Source organism: Homarus americanus, unplaced genomic scaffold (genome assembly GCF_018991925.1).
Source record: "Homarus americanus isolate GMGI-L3 unplaced genomic scaffold, GMGI_Hamer_2.0 scaffold36970, whole genome shotgun sequence".
In the NCBI taxonomy this organism is placed as follows: Eukaryota; Metazoa; Arthropoda; class Malacostraca; order Decapoda; family Nephropidae; genus Homarus; species Homarus americanus.
The window spans coordinates 4,371,367-4,384,013 of NW_024740094.1; the positions used below are offsets into that span (position 1 = coordinate 4,371,367).

The 12,647-nt window shown below is 36.1% G+C and overlaps 1 protein-coding gene across 9 annotated transcripts in view; it reads right to left on the reverse strand.

The window, feature by feature from the left end:
- Positions 1-1,033: 1,033 nt before the first annotated feature.
- Positions 1,034-12,647, reverse strand: part of LOC121875177 (ATP-binding cassette sub-family C member 3-like) — a 309,143-nt gene continuing 297,529 nt past the window's right edge. For 8 of the 9 annotated variants that reach the window (XM_042379616.1, XM_042379618.1, XM_042379615.1 and 5 more), the window contains 3 exons: positions 8,043-8,209; positions 3,849-4,043; positions 1,034-1,689 (listed from right to left, as the gene is read on the reverse strand). In XM_042379616.1, the coding sequence (XP_042235550.1) occupies positions 1,578-1,689; positions 3,849-4,043; positions 8,043-8,209 (474 nt within the window). In that variant the 3' untranslated portion in view covers positions 1,034-1,577. Of the gene's footprint in view, positions 1,690-3,848; positions 4,044-8,042; positions 8,210-12,647 lie in introns of those variants that run through there. The other variant, XR_006090559.1, reaches the window with a different exon arrangement.

Sequence of the window (12,647 nt, forward strand, 5' to 3'; positions counted from 1 at the left end):
TATATATATATATATATATATATATATATATATATATATATATATATATATATATATATATATATATATATATATATATATATATATATATATATATATATATATATATATATATATATATATATATATATATATATATATATATATATATATATATATATATATATATATACAGAATATTTTTTTTTTTTATTAACTGAAGATATTTGTTTTAGCTCATAAAATTCATACAAATTTACCCGGCCAGAATATAATTTACATTGCTGGAATTCTTACAATATGATGATCATTTTGAATGTAAACATCATGGATTTTGCATTAGACATACAAATTTTAGATCTAATGCAAGAATTTTGTTTACACAGAGCAAATATGTTATCTTTTGTGCAAAATATATGACGTTTACATTCAAAATATTCCTGGTCTTGCAAGGAAAAGAGCAATGTCAATTATATTATCCTAACTTTAGTCTGAGGTATTATTTATTACTGTGGGGTATGCTATAACGAATCTAATTGGTTCTAGAACCTTGTTCATAAGAGCATTCGTTCGTTATAGGATTAATCCGGTCCAGGCCCCCAAATACAACCACTTAACATTGAAAAACATAATATAAAATTGTAAAAATTGTAAAAAAGTGCATAAATATGCATCTAAACCCCTGAAATAAAGAATACCATTAATAGTTGTAATAAAAAACAATAAATTAGTAAAAAAAAAAAAATTTTTTTAATTTTTTTTAAATAATGTTCGTTGTAGGAGTTTCGTTCGTTATAGCATTCTCAATTTTATAGGTAAAACCGTTCGTTATAGGAATATTCATAGTAGGATCCGTTCGTTATAGCATACCCCACTGTATACCTTAAAATCTAGTGTTTTCACGCAAACATTTCTCAGAGAGGGAGGAGCCATCGAGCGTGGGAAAGGGGGGGGGAGGGGGGGGGAAGTTGAGTCCATTATTTGAGTGGACATTAACCTAGCGACTGTATTTCTCTCAAATATTAATTGTGTGCATACCATCATAAAACTAAGTTGTTATTTTTACTACAACATAGGTATTGTGTCGGTTTGTGTCCGAAAAAGTGGAGTTTGGAAGTCGGCCCAGTCTCTATTTCAATTAATCCCATATGTTCTGTTATTCCATTTACTCGTTTCTTGTTTTATGCGGACCTCCGCGGGTTCAATTGACCGCGTAAATTGGGGTATTACTGTAATAACCAGAATCATTAATCAGTGGTGTAGTGTTGGCATTGGGTCTCTTAGGAACATAAGGTTTAGGAATATTCTGGTCCTCATTTAAAGTGCCTCAGTCAATTCAGAATTAGGTGTGTAAGCTGTCAGTAACTATGACGAGTCTTTATAAACATGGTCCATCCCAGATAAATGGGACGGAAGTAACAATGGTGATTCTAAATGGATGTCAACTTTCTTTTTAGAATGTGAGAAGATAGTGTGAACTTATTTAGTACTGTATTAAATGGAAATCAAGTTATTTCTGGACTATGCCAAATATGCTGTTCTTGTCATCAGTATAAGCTCAGTTGTAATTATTTTTGGTGTATAATAATGAGTAATATCTAAACAAGGCCAGCATCCTTTGCCATGCCATAGAAGATGGAGTCTTTCTTGGCCACGAGTGTAGCTGGTGTGTTGAACTCTGCTATGTTGCCTTTGTCCATTACCATCACCCTGAGGGGAGATCAATACCTTATAGATCCCCAACTGATGTATAATAAAGGTCACACTACTGAACAATTAGTATACAAACCTAACAATAAACTCATGAAAAATAACACTTCTAATGAATTAAAGTACCACACAGACCTTGATTACTTTGCTATACTCAACATAGAGGCTGGAAAATTTAGTATTGTACATTTCATTTAGTTGGAGATGGAGTAGGTTGAAAAAGAGTACAGTAATACCTCGATTTACGAGGTTCTCGTTTGCGCGTTTGGTCATTAACGCGGTGCCTTGCCAGAACCGGGATGCCCGATTTAGGCGGTGAATTTACTCATTTACGCGGGTGAAGTATAATTTGTTTATTTACTGAAGATATTTGTTTCAGCTCATAAAATTCATACAAATTACCCGCCCAGAATATAATTTGTATTGCTGGAATTCTTGTAGGATTGTGATTATTTTGGATATAAACATCATGGAATTTGCATTAGACATACAAATTATAGATCTAATGTAAGAATTTTGATTACAAAGAGCCAACATTTTATCTTTTGTGCAAAATATATAACGTTTATATTCAAAATATTCCTGGTCTTGCAAGGAAGCCAGCAATGTCAATTATATTATCCTAACTTTAGTCTGAAGTATTATTTATTACTAAAAATGTAAATATACTGTTTTAACCCAAACATTTTTCTGGTAGGGAGGGATGGAGGGACCCAGCTAGCGTGGGAAGAGGGGGGGAAGCCGGAGGTGGGGTATTTTGATTGACAGATAGTGTCTGGGTGAAGTATAATTTGTTTATTCACTGAAGATATTTGTTTTAGCTCATAAAATTCATACAAATTACCCAGCCAGAATATAATTTACATTGCTGGAATTCTTACAATATGATGATCATTTTGAATATAAACATCATGGATTTTGCATTAGACATACAAATTTTAGATCTAAAGTAATAATTTGGTTTACACAAAGCAAATATTTTATCTTTTGTGCAAAATATATGAAGTTTACATTCAAAATATTCCCTGGCCTGCAAGGAATCCAGAAATGTCAATTATATTATCCTAACTTTAGTCTGAGGTATTATTTATTACTAAACGTTAAAATCTAGAGTTTTCACCCACACATTTATCTGGTAGGGAGGGAAGGTGGGGGGGAGGGTTGGGACCGACCGACCCAGCTGGCGTGAGTGTGAGGAGGGGGGGAGGCAAGGTGGGGTACTTTGATTGACAGATAGTGTCGTGAAGAATATTTTTTTTTTTATTAACTGAAGATATTTGTTTTAGCTCATAAAATTCATACAAATTACTCGACCAGAATATAATTTACATTGCTGGAATTCTTACAATATGATGATCATTTTGAATATAAACATCATGGATTTTGCATTAGACATACAAATTTTAGATCTAATGTAATAATTTGGTTTACACAAAGCAAATATTTTATCTTTTGTGCAAAATATATGAAGTTTACATTCAAAATATTCCCTGACCTGCAAGGAATCCAGAAATGTCAATTATATTATCCTAACTTTAGTCTGAGGTATTATTTATTACTAAATGTTAAAATCTAGAGTTTTCACCCAAACATTTATCAGAGAGGTAGGAGCTAGTGAGCTGGGAAGAGGGGGGGGGGGGATTTGAGTCCATTATTTGAATGGACATTAACCTGGCGACTGTATTTCTCTTAAATATTAATTGTGTGAGCATACCATCATAAAATTTAGATGTTATTTTTACTACAACATAGGTATTGTGTCGGAAAAAGTGGAGTTTGAGGGTCGGGCCAGTCTCTATTGAAATTAATCCCATATGTTCTGTTGTTCACTTTACACGGTTTTCACTTTCCGCGGTACCCTGTGGGTTCAATTGACCGCGTAAATCGGGGTACTACTGTATTCCATGTACACGTAAGTATAAATACAAAGTTTATGTGATGATCGGACAACGTCTATTTCGGTTAATGTCACGTTTCCAAGAACATATCTAGGACGTTAACCGGCGCATGACTGTACAGTAATATGAAAGTACTGTACTCATTTTTAAATTTATTTATATAAATGCACAATTTCAATATTTGGCCTAATTATCTAATAATTCTGTCAGGTTTTAATTTATATGAATCAATTGATAATATCAACTTGAACTGAAACCAACCTATCACAATCCATGATGGTGTTGAGCCGGTGGGCAATTGTGAGGACAGTACAGTCAGCAAACTTGGATCGGATTGTGGCCTGAATAAGGTCATCAGTCTCCAAGTCGATGGCTGCAGTTGCTTCATCCAACACCAGAATCCGAGATTTGCGAAGAAGTGCCCGAGCTAAGCTGACCAACTGTTGCTGCCCAACACTGAACAGTAGAGTGCTAGTTAGTTTCCCTTAAACATGTATCATGTACATAAACATTCATCACACTGTGTAAGTTCACTTGAAAACAAAGGTGAATGGTTTTCTTGTGTTTCAAAATGTTGGATAAATTACATAATAATAAATTTTTTGTTGATATAGTGTTTGTTTCTTTAGTGTATAAAATTTGTTGTCCACAATTTAGACATTGTACATATTCTCCATAATAACTTTTAAGCTTTAAGCTGCTAAATTATATTATTAAGTGTTCATTCAGTGTACTGTACAACAACAGCTATCAGAGCTCGGCATTACAGGTAACTTCTGTTACTTTTCATCAAATGTAAGTGTAAAGGTGTCCACCAGAGTGTGTCTGAACTCCACACATTTTGTAAGGTGAAATCTTCATGGGTTGAGATTTATGGCTTTATAAAATATGGAGCACTGCTTTAAGGTGAGAAAACAATAACACACACCTATCATCATTAATGCCTGAAGGAAAGATTTGCACATCTTCTGGGAAGTAAAGTCTATACTGTACTGTATATGTATTAAGAAAATGCCCAGACTGAACAAAGATGCCTTACATCAGTTTACCAATGAAAGGACTCGATTCGCCCCAAAAAGGTTATATATCTGATCACTATACATATTGCATGATATAAAATTTGCATCAATCATGATATTTCTCTTCCATGCTGTCACAGGAGCATTTGCTCCCAGACAAAAGGTATCTATATGGACCCTGTTAGCAGAGCAGTTTCGGGGTTTGAAAAATTTCAGGGTATGGAGATGAATTTTTTCATCCCCAGAAAAAAATTACAGTACTGTATTGTAATGATATGCATTTAGAGCAAAGAATCTCCAGTTTTTCTGGCTTCCTTCCTCCCGAATTTTCCCAGTAAGTCGAAGATCAACAAACCAAAGTTGCGGATCATTAAACAACAAAGGGTGTTAAAAATTTTAAATTGCTAAACCAAAATATCGCTAAGTAAACAATTGCTAAACGATGAATACTTGTATTACTTAATTTGATTGATTGCATCATTTCTACTACTTCTAGTTCCCAAGTTATATAAGGTCATTTCATTATTTTGAATATTTAGGGGATCAGCAATGGTGGCCATAATATTGGATTTCTGACTACATATGATTGGCGATCGTAAAATAGTCATGTCCAACGTATCAGGCATCTCAAAATTATCCAAAATTTATACAAAGTTGTCATTCTATGCATTCTAGATCGAACGTTGTTTTTTTGTTTTATACTCTTCACCACTGATTGGCTCGTTAGCCACTTGGGCAATCAGTCACGTCTCTGTTATGCACTGTTGACAACTACTGGGCATGAATTGGCTCCTAAATGTACCTGAACCTGCTCCAGTGTTGGTCAAGTCTAGTCTTGTAAGAGCTCACACTCGGTGGCATCACAAAAATTTCTGGCAGATTGTTCCAAGAGTTCACAATTCTCACTCCGAAAAAGTTTGCCTTCACAGTTTTCTGGACCTGCGGCTTCTTCAACCTTGAGCTGTGACCCCTTGTGGGGCGAGCGTCCTCCAGCTCCAGTTAAGGACACTTGACTGAGTAGTGCCCCTTGAGATGCTTATACACCTCAATTAGGTCACACCTTGCCCATCTGTAGTATAAGCTTGGCAAGTTCAGGCGCTCCAATCTCTCAGGGTAACTGAGGTGCCGAAGTGCAGGCACCAGTTTGTTGGACCTCCTTTGAACATTTTCAATCAACTGACAGTCCCTAGCATATCTCGGGGACCAGACGGGGTGACAGTACTCCAGATGGGGAAGCACTTCACTCTTGAAGATCGTTACAAGGGACTGACCGTCTAGATATCTGAACGACCTTCTTATACGACCCAATAATTTATTTGCCTGATTTACCTTCAACTCGCAATGGCCCGAGAACTTCAGCTCATTGTCAACATACACAACTAGGTCCTTCTCACATTCAGTCTCAAATAGTGCAGTTTCTTCATCCCACTGGGACATATGATACGCCTCCTTACCGTTGGTATGCCCCAGGTGCATCCTCTTACACTTCGTGACATTGAATCTCAGCAGCCATTTCTTCGACCATTCTTAGAGCTCACAGAGATCCTTCTGCAGCTCTTCACAGTCCGCTTGGTTCTTGATTTCCTGAAATAGCTTGACGTCATCTGCAAACATTTGTATGGACGAGTGTACAGTGTCATGCTGGTCATTTATGAAACCAACAAACAACAGCGGGCCCAATACACTGCCCTGTGGTACCCCGCTTGTGACAGGTACAGATGATGATTTCATGCCATTAATCACCACACACTGCTAGCGGTCATATAGAAAATCTTCTATCTACGCTAGGACTTTTCCCCGAATTCCGTACCCTTCCAGTTTGATTTTCAGCCTTTCGTGGGGTACACTGTCGAAAGGCTTGGCAAAATCTAGGTATATATTGTCGATATTACCACCCCGTTCCAGAATATGGGTCCAAATATCCAATACCTTGAGCAATTGTGTTGAGCAGGAGCGCCCCAGCATAAAACCGTATTGGCAATCCTTTCCAAGATTGTTTCGTAGTAGATGTTCCATCGCGGCATCTCTGATGATGCTCTCTAGTACTTTACATACTAAGCTGGTCAGGCTCACCGGTCTATAGTTGTTCATGGAGTAACGATCTCCCTTCTTGGAGATAAACTCACATAAGCCATTTTCCAATCACTGGCGACCTTTTGTTCATCCAGGCATTTATAGAACAGGATCTTCAGGGGCTCGGCTAACAATTTTCCTATTTATAATGGTGGCCGTCTTAAATTTAGCCCTTAGCAGGGAACTATCTCAAAAGTCTACCTGTGTTATTACTAAACCTTAAGGGTCATATAAGTCAAATCAAGTGTCAAACTTCAGGCACCCAAAAGTACAGTATATTTGAAAGCTTAGTGCCGAGCCTGGACTACACTTCTTTAACACTGTACAGTATTCTAGACTGACTGTGTCCTGATACAGTTATGTACAGTACATGTACTGCAAAATACAGATTGTATGCAAAAATAACAGCGAGTGAGGGAGCAATCTTGTACAATGGTAGTGGGCTATAAACTAAGCACGTAATGAAGCTAAGGTTTGAGGAGATAAGCTGGGAGATGCATCAGCCAATCGCATCACATGAACCTGTGGCCTAAGTTACCTAAGCAGCTAGCCCACCCATGCGCGTGGCATGTATCCCTGCGTTGAAGCACGATGTAGTCTCTCGGATCTTCCAGAAAATTCATTCCCATGCCCAGAACAGAGGGATTTTCTTGGAATACACATGATGCAATCCTCGAAAATTCGTTTCCATGACCGGGATGGAGAGATTTTCCCTGAAATTTCTCAGTGCTCTAAAAGAAGAAAAAAAATCCGGCTATTGAACAGTTCTGGGGATTGAAGATTCCGGCTAAAGGAGAGATTACTTACTGGCTTACTCGAGTAATCCTTGGTCTAATTAACTTACTATTTACCATAGTTTGTATACCTGTTCTTTTTGTGTACTGTACATTGCTTCTCTTACTGCATTATGTACATTGTATACCTGCACTGTCTATGTACATGTTAAATTCAATTTGAAATTCAGTGTCAATTTTACCAAATAATTATCTTTCTATTTCATAAAAAAACCTGGATCATTGATAAGAGCTCCAGGAAAATAACCCAAGTATATAATATATGAAAAAATAAGTTTTTGTCACCTATTTCTGGTATGCATTCGAATATCTTTGCATCAACCCCAACACAATAATTAACCTTGAAATATCAGAACCTCCAAAGATTGTGATTTTTCATCTTGTCAAATGTCCTGTTTCTACCCTTCCTCACTGAGACTTTAGGCACATTGTTGCAGACGATCATTTGGACACTTGTTAGGAGTGAGTCCATCAAAGGTCTAAACATATCACATCCACAAAAATGAGACCTTTTGTATTTCAAAGTCAATATTTTTTCATATTTATTAAAACTAAAGATTATACTTTACCTAAGGTTGGAGCCGCCTTCATCCACATTACTTTGAAGACCGAGAGGCTGGGCACGCACATAACAGCTAAGGTGGGCCAACTCGAGTGCATGCCAAATGGTGGCATCATCATAAATATCAAAAGGATCCAGATTGGTGCGCAATGTTCCACTAAACAAAACAGGATCCTGTAATTAACATTATTACAAAATTTAGGGAAGGTTACAAAATAAAAAATTGCAATACTGTACAGTACCTGTACAGTAGTTGTATTTTTTCAACAAAGTTAAATAAAATATATTAGTACTGAATATTTTTCCCTGACCCATTAGTGGTATATTGACAAATACTTTTTCTGGAAGACAAATATCACACTTTTAATTCTTCTCTTTATAAAAATGGAAGGTTGATTCTGAAATAATTTTTCAAGTGGTCTCAAAATACTGTACAGCAGGGGTGGGGAAACTGTGGCCCCTAGGCCACTATATTCAAGTTAAAAATTGAAAGAGAATGGTGAAGGAAGTATTTGTCAAAATGAAAAATGGAAAGGCCACTGTGTAGTATCATGGTGCTCAACTACAGACTCGAAATCAGATTGTAATGAACCAGGGGTTTGTTACAGCTTCGAGCTCATGTCGGTTAGTAGGTGGCGCGCCTTGTAGTGTGAACTGTAATAATCTGCCCAGGACTAATAAACAGGACTCTCCCTGTGGAAGCCCATGAATTAACACTGCCTCTCCTTCTCTCCCACATTACAAACTGGAAGCTCTGGTATAGTTGTAGAATGCTGAAAATATCAAGAAATGTAGTCATATCAATGGTGACCGAATTGACTAATGCAATCATTATGGAATGCACTGTTTCAGACAACTGGAAGAAGAGTGTGATAGTGAATACTTACAAGGTGATACACTTCAGCACAGGAAATACAGGGGCCTGAAACTGCTAGATCAGGTTATGAAAGTTGTAGAAAGAGTGATTGAGTAATTGATAAGGGATAGAGCAGACATAAACAACATGCAGTTTGGATTGATGCCAGCCAAGCAGATACAAGAGAAATATCTAATAAAGGAGGGAAAATTGTACCTTATTTTATGGCATATAATACTGTAAGTACTTTTTTTGTCTGAAAAATGGCAAAAACATTCGCTTGAATCCTTCATGTGAAGTTGCCATCTCCCATAGGCTAATGAATCCTCCAGTTGCTGTCTCCAGTAGGCTAAATTCTACTTAGCCCAACTCCAGAATTAAAATATGTTATTGCTTAGTTAAATATATTATTATTACTTTTAATTAATTAAAAAATATTATTATAAATATAACAGCTGGATTTATAACTACTCCTGTACACTGTACAGTATATTACTGAGATAATTAGCTTCCATACAGCAGACACCCAACGAAGCAGTAACCATTTCTGAACTCTTACAAGCGTTACTATGTACAGTATTACAGTCATACCTGCAACATTTATCTTTAAATCTACAAATATTTTGATACAAATAAAGATTTACAGATAAATTTCTTTTCACATTTGCATCTGTTAACATCGCTGGTGGCATTGTAGCCAAGTTAGACTGTCACTGTAACCACCAGGTTACTGGGTCAAACTAAGAGTTATGTTATGGTTATTTTTCAACTCATAATTTTAGGTACAGTGAACACTCACTTTACGCGGTCAATTGAACCCACGGAGGCCCAAGTAAAGCGAGAAACACGTAAAATGAACAACATAACATATGGGATTAAATGAAATAGAGACCGGCTGACCCCCAAACTCCACTTTTTCTGACACAATACCTATGTTCTAGTAAAATAAACATCTTAATTTTATGATGGTACATGCACACAATTACTTAAGAGAAATAAGAAATACAGTCGCCAGTTAATGTCCATTCAAATAATGGACTCAACCTCCCCTCTTCTCACACTACACTCGCTAGCTCTTCCCTCTCTGAGAAATTTTTGGGAAACCAGGTATAGTAATAAATAATACCTCAAACTAAAGTTAGATAATATAATTGACATTGCTGATTCCTTGTAAGACCAGGAATATTTTGAATATAAATGTCATATATTTTGCACAAAAGATAACATATTTAATTCAGAGTAAACAAAATACTTACATTAGATCTAAAATTTGATATGTCTAATGCAAAATCTATGATGTTTATATTCAAAATGATCATCAAATTGTAAGAATTCCAGCAATGTAAATTATATTCTGGCCGGGTAATTTGTATGAATTTATGAGCTAAAACAAATATCTCCAGTTAATAAAAAATATTCTTCACGACACTATCTGTCAATCAAAGTACCCCACCTTGCCTCCCCCTCTTCCAACTGCACCAGATGGTCGGTCGTCCCTCCCTCCCCCACCCCCCACCAACCCTCCCTTCAAGAGATGTTGTGTGAAAAAACTAAATTTTAACATTTAGTATTAAATAATACCTCAGATTAAAGTTAGGATAATATAATTGACATTGCTGGATTCCTTGCAAGACCAGGAATATTTTGAATATACACTTCATATATTTTGCACAAAAGATAACATATTTGCTCTGAGTAAACAAAATACTTGCATCAGATCTAAAATTTGTATGTCTAATGCAAAATCTATGATGCTTATATTCAAAATGATCATCAAATTGTAAGAATTCCAGCAATGTAAATTATATTCTGGCAGGATAATTTGTATGATTTTTATGAGCTAAATAAAAAAATTATACTTCACCAGCGTAAAGGGGTACACCCACCACGGAATGTGAGCATCCCGGGTTCCGGCAGGGTACCTCGTAAACGTGGAAACGCGGAATGTGGGACAGCGTAAAGTGAGGGTTGACTGTACATATACATAACTTTTTCAATTTTTTTTTTTTTTTACTCGGTTACATGCACACACAATCCTACATACAGAATGTGCAAAAAAATAAAAACAAATAATAATAATAATACAGTAATATCTCCATTAGCTGGAATCCCTCAAACCTGGAACTCTCCAACAACTGGAATTTAAATTTGCTTAGAATTTTTCCAGAAATTTTCCAAAATTCCAGGTTTGGGAACAAATTCTGAGGTTGAAATTCAGGAGCATTTTCTGGAAAAAAAAATCTGGAAAATCTGTCCAAATTTTTATTTCTGGGTCTAGGAGCAAATATCGATTATGAAATACTGTGATGTGCAATTACCAGAAAATATTGAGAAAATCACTCCAAACCTTTCTGCTCAGGGCCTGGGGACAAGAGTCCCGTGTTATGAAAGATTTTATCATGTTTAGCCACATCCTCACATGGTAGGTGTGTGGGTGGGAAGACCAACCACTTGGCTAGCCCTGGGTTCATTTATTATTACTGTACAAATACAATTATTTCTTTAAATGTACTGTACAGTGGTCCCTCGGTTAACGAGCACAATCCGTTCTAGAAGGTTGCTCGTTAACCGAAAAACTTCTTAACCGAAACCATTGTTTCAATGGGTTTTTGGGTAATTGGTTCCAGCTCACCGAAAATTGCCTAAATTCAACAAAAAGGTAGAAAAGTACACTTACTTTGAGGTGTGTAAGTAGAAGGCTCCTGGATGATGATGATGGGAATTAGAATCGGGGTGGAGGAGAAGGGAGAAGAGAAGGCATTAGGGTGGAAGAGAAGTCACCCCATGGCCATTTCACCCATAAAATTTTAGTTCTCTTGGTGTAATTCAATATTATTTTCTTTTAAATCAACACTGCACTGCATTATATATTGTCAATATGTAAAATAAATTTCAAAATGACCAATAATTTGCTTGCAAACACAGAAAAAGAATTTAGTTGAAGAGAGTCTCAAGCAAGATGTTACCTCCACTGAAAAGACACAAAGACTGACACCTGTATGCTGTGTTGGCAGGCTGGATGCATGCCACAAACTAGTGACCCTACCTTCAATTATGTTCAATAATTGTTAAAATGATTAAAAATTTAATATTAAACTTTTAAAATTATTGAATAGTATAAACTTCTTGATATTTAGTAAAAGGGTAAGGAATTTAAGCCCTAGAACCGATTACTGTATTGGCAGACTAATACTACAGCTGGTGGACCGCCAAATGCAAGCAAAAACATGTGGTTGGCTCAGAAGAAATTCGTTAATCGAGGGATTGTTCATTAACCGAAATTAAGAATCTTATGGAAGGTAACTCGTTAACCGAAATCTCGTTAACTGAGGCGCCTGTTAACCGAGGGACCACTGTACATACAATACTAAAAAGTAAAATAATACAGTAATAAATCAATGTAATTCTGAGCAGAGCTAACAAAGCAAAAGGTAAGGTGACTGAGTCAAGTGGTGAGGTGACATGCCAAGAGACTCACAGCACACACATTAACAGTAATACTAAACCATTGTCTTATATCATTTTACTTTATAATTTCTATTTTTAAATTAATTGATACATGATGGCTCAACAGAGCTACTTTAGCACTTACACAACTGATTAGTAATAAACCAGGGCATATGGAGATGCATTATACACTAGTTATGTCACGAAACTTTGCAACTGCAACCACAACTGCTGAGCAACTGCATAATTTATCATAACCTGTACTCAAATGTACTAAGTTAATTACTAAAAATTTTTTGTCTAGTGCAA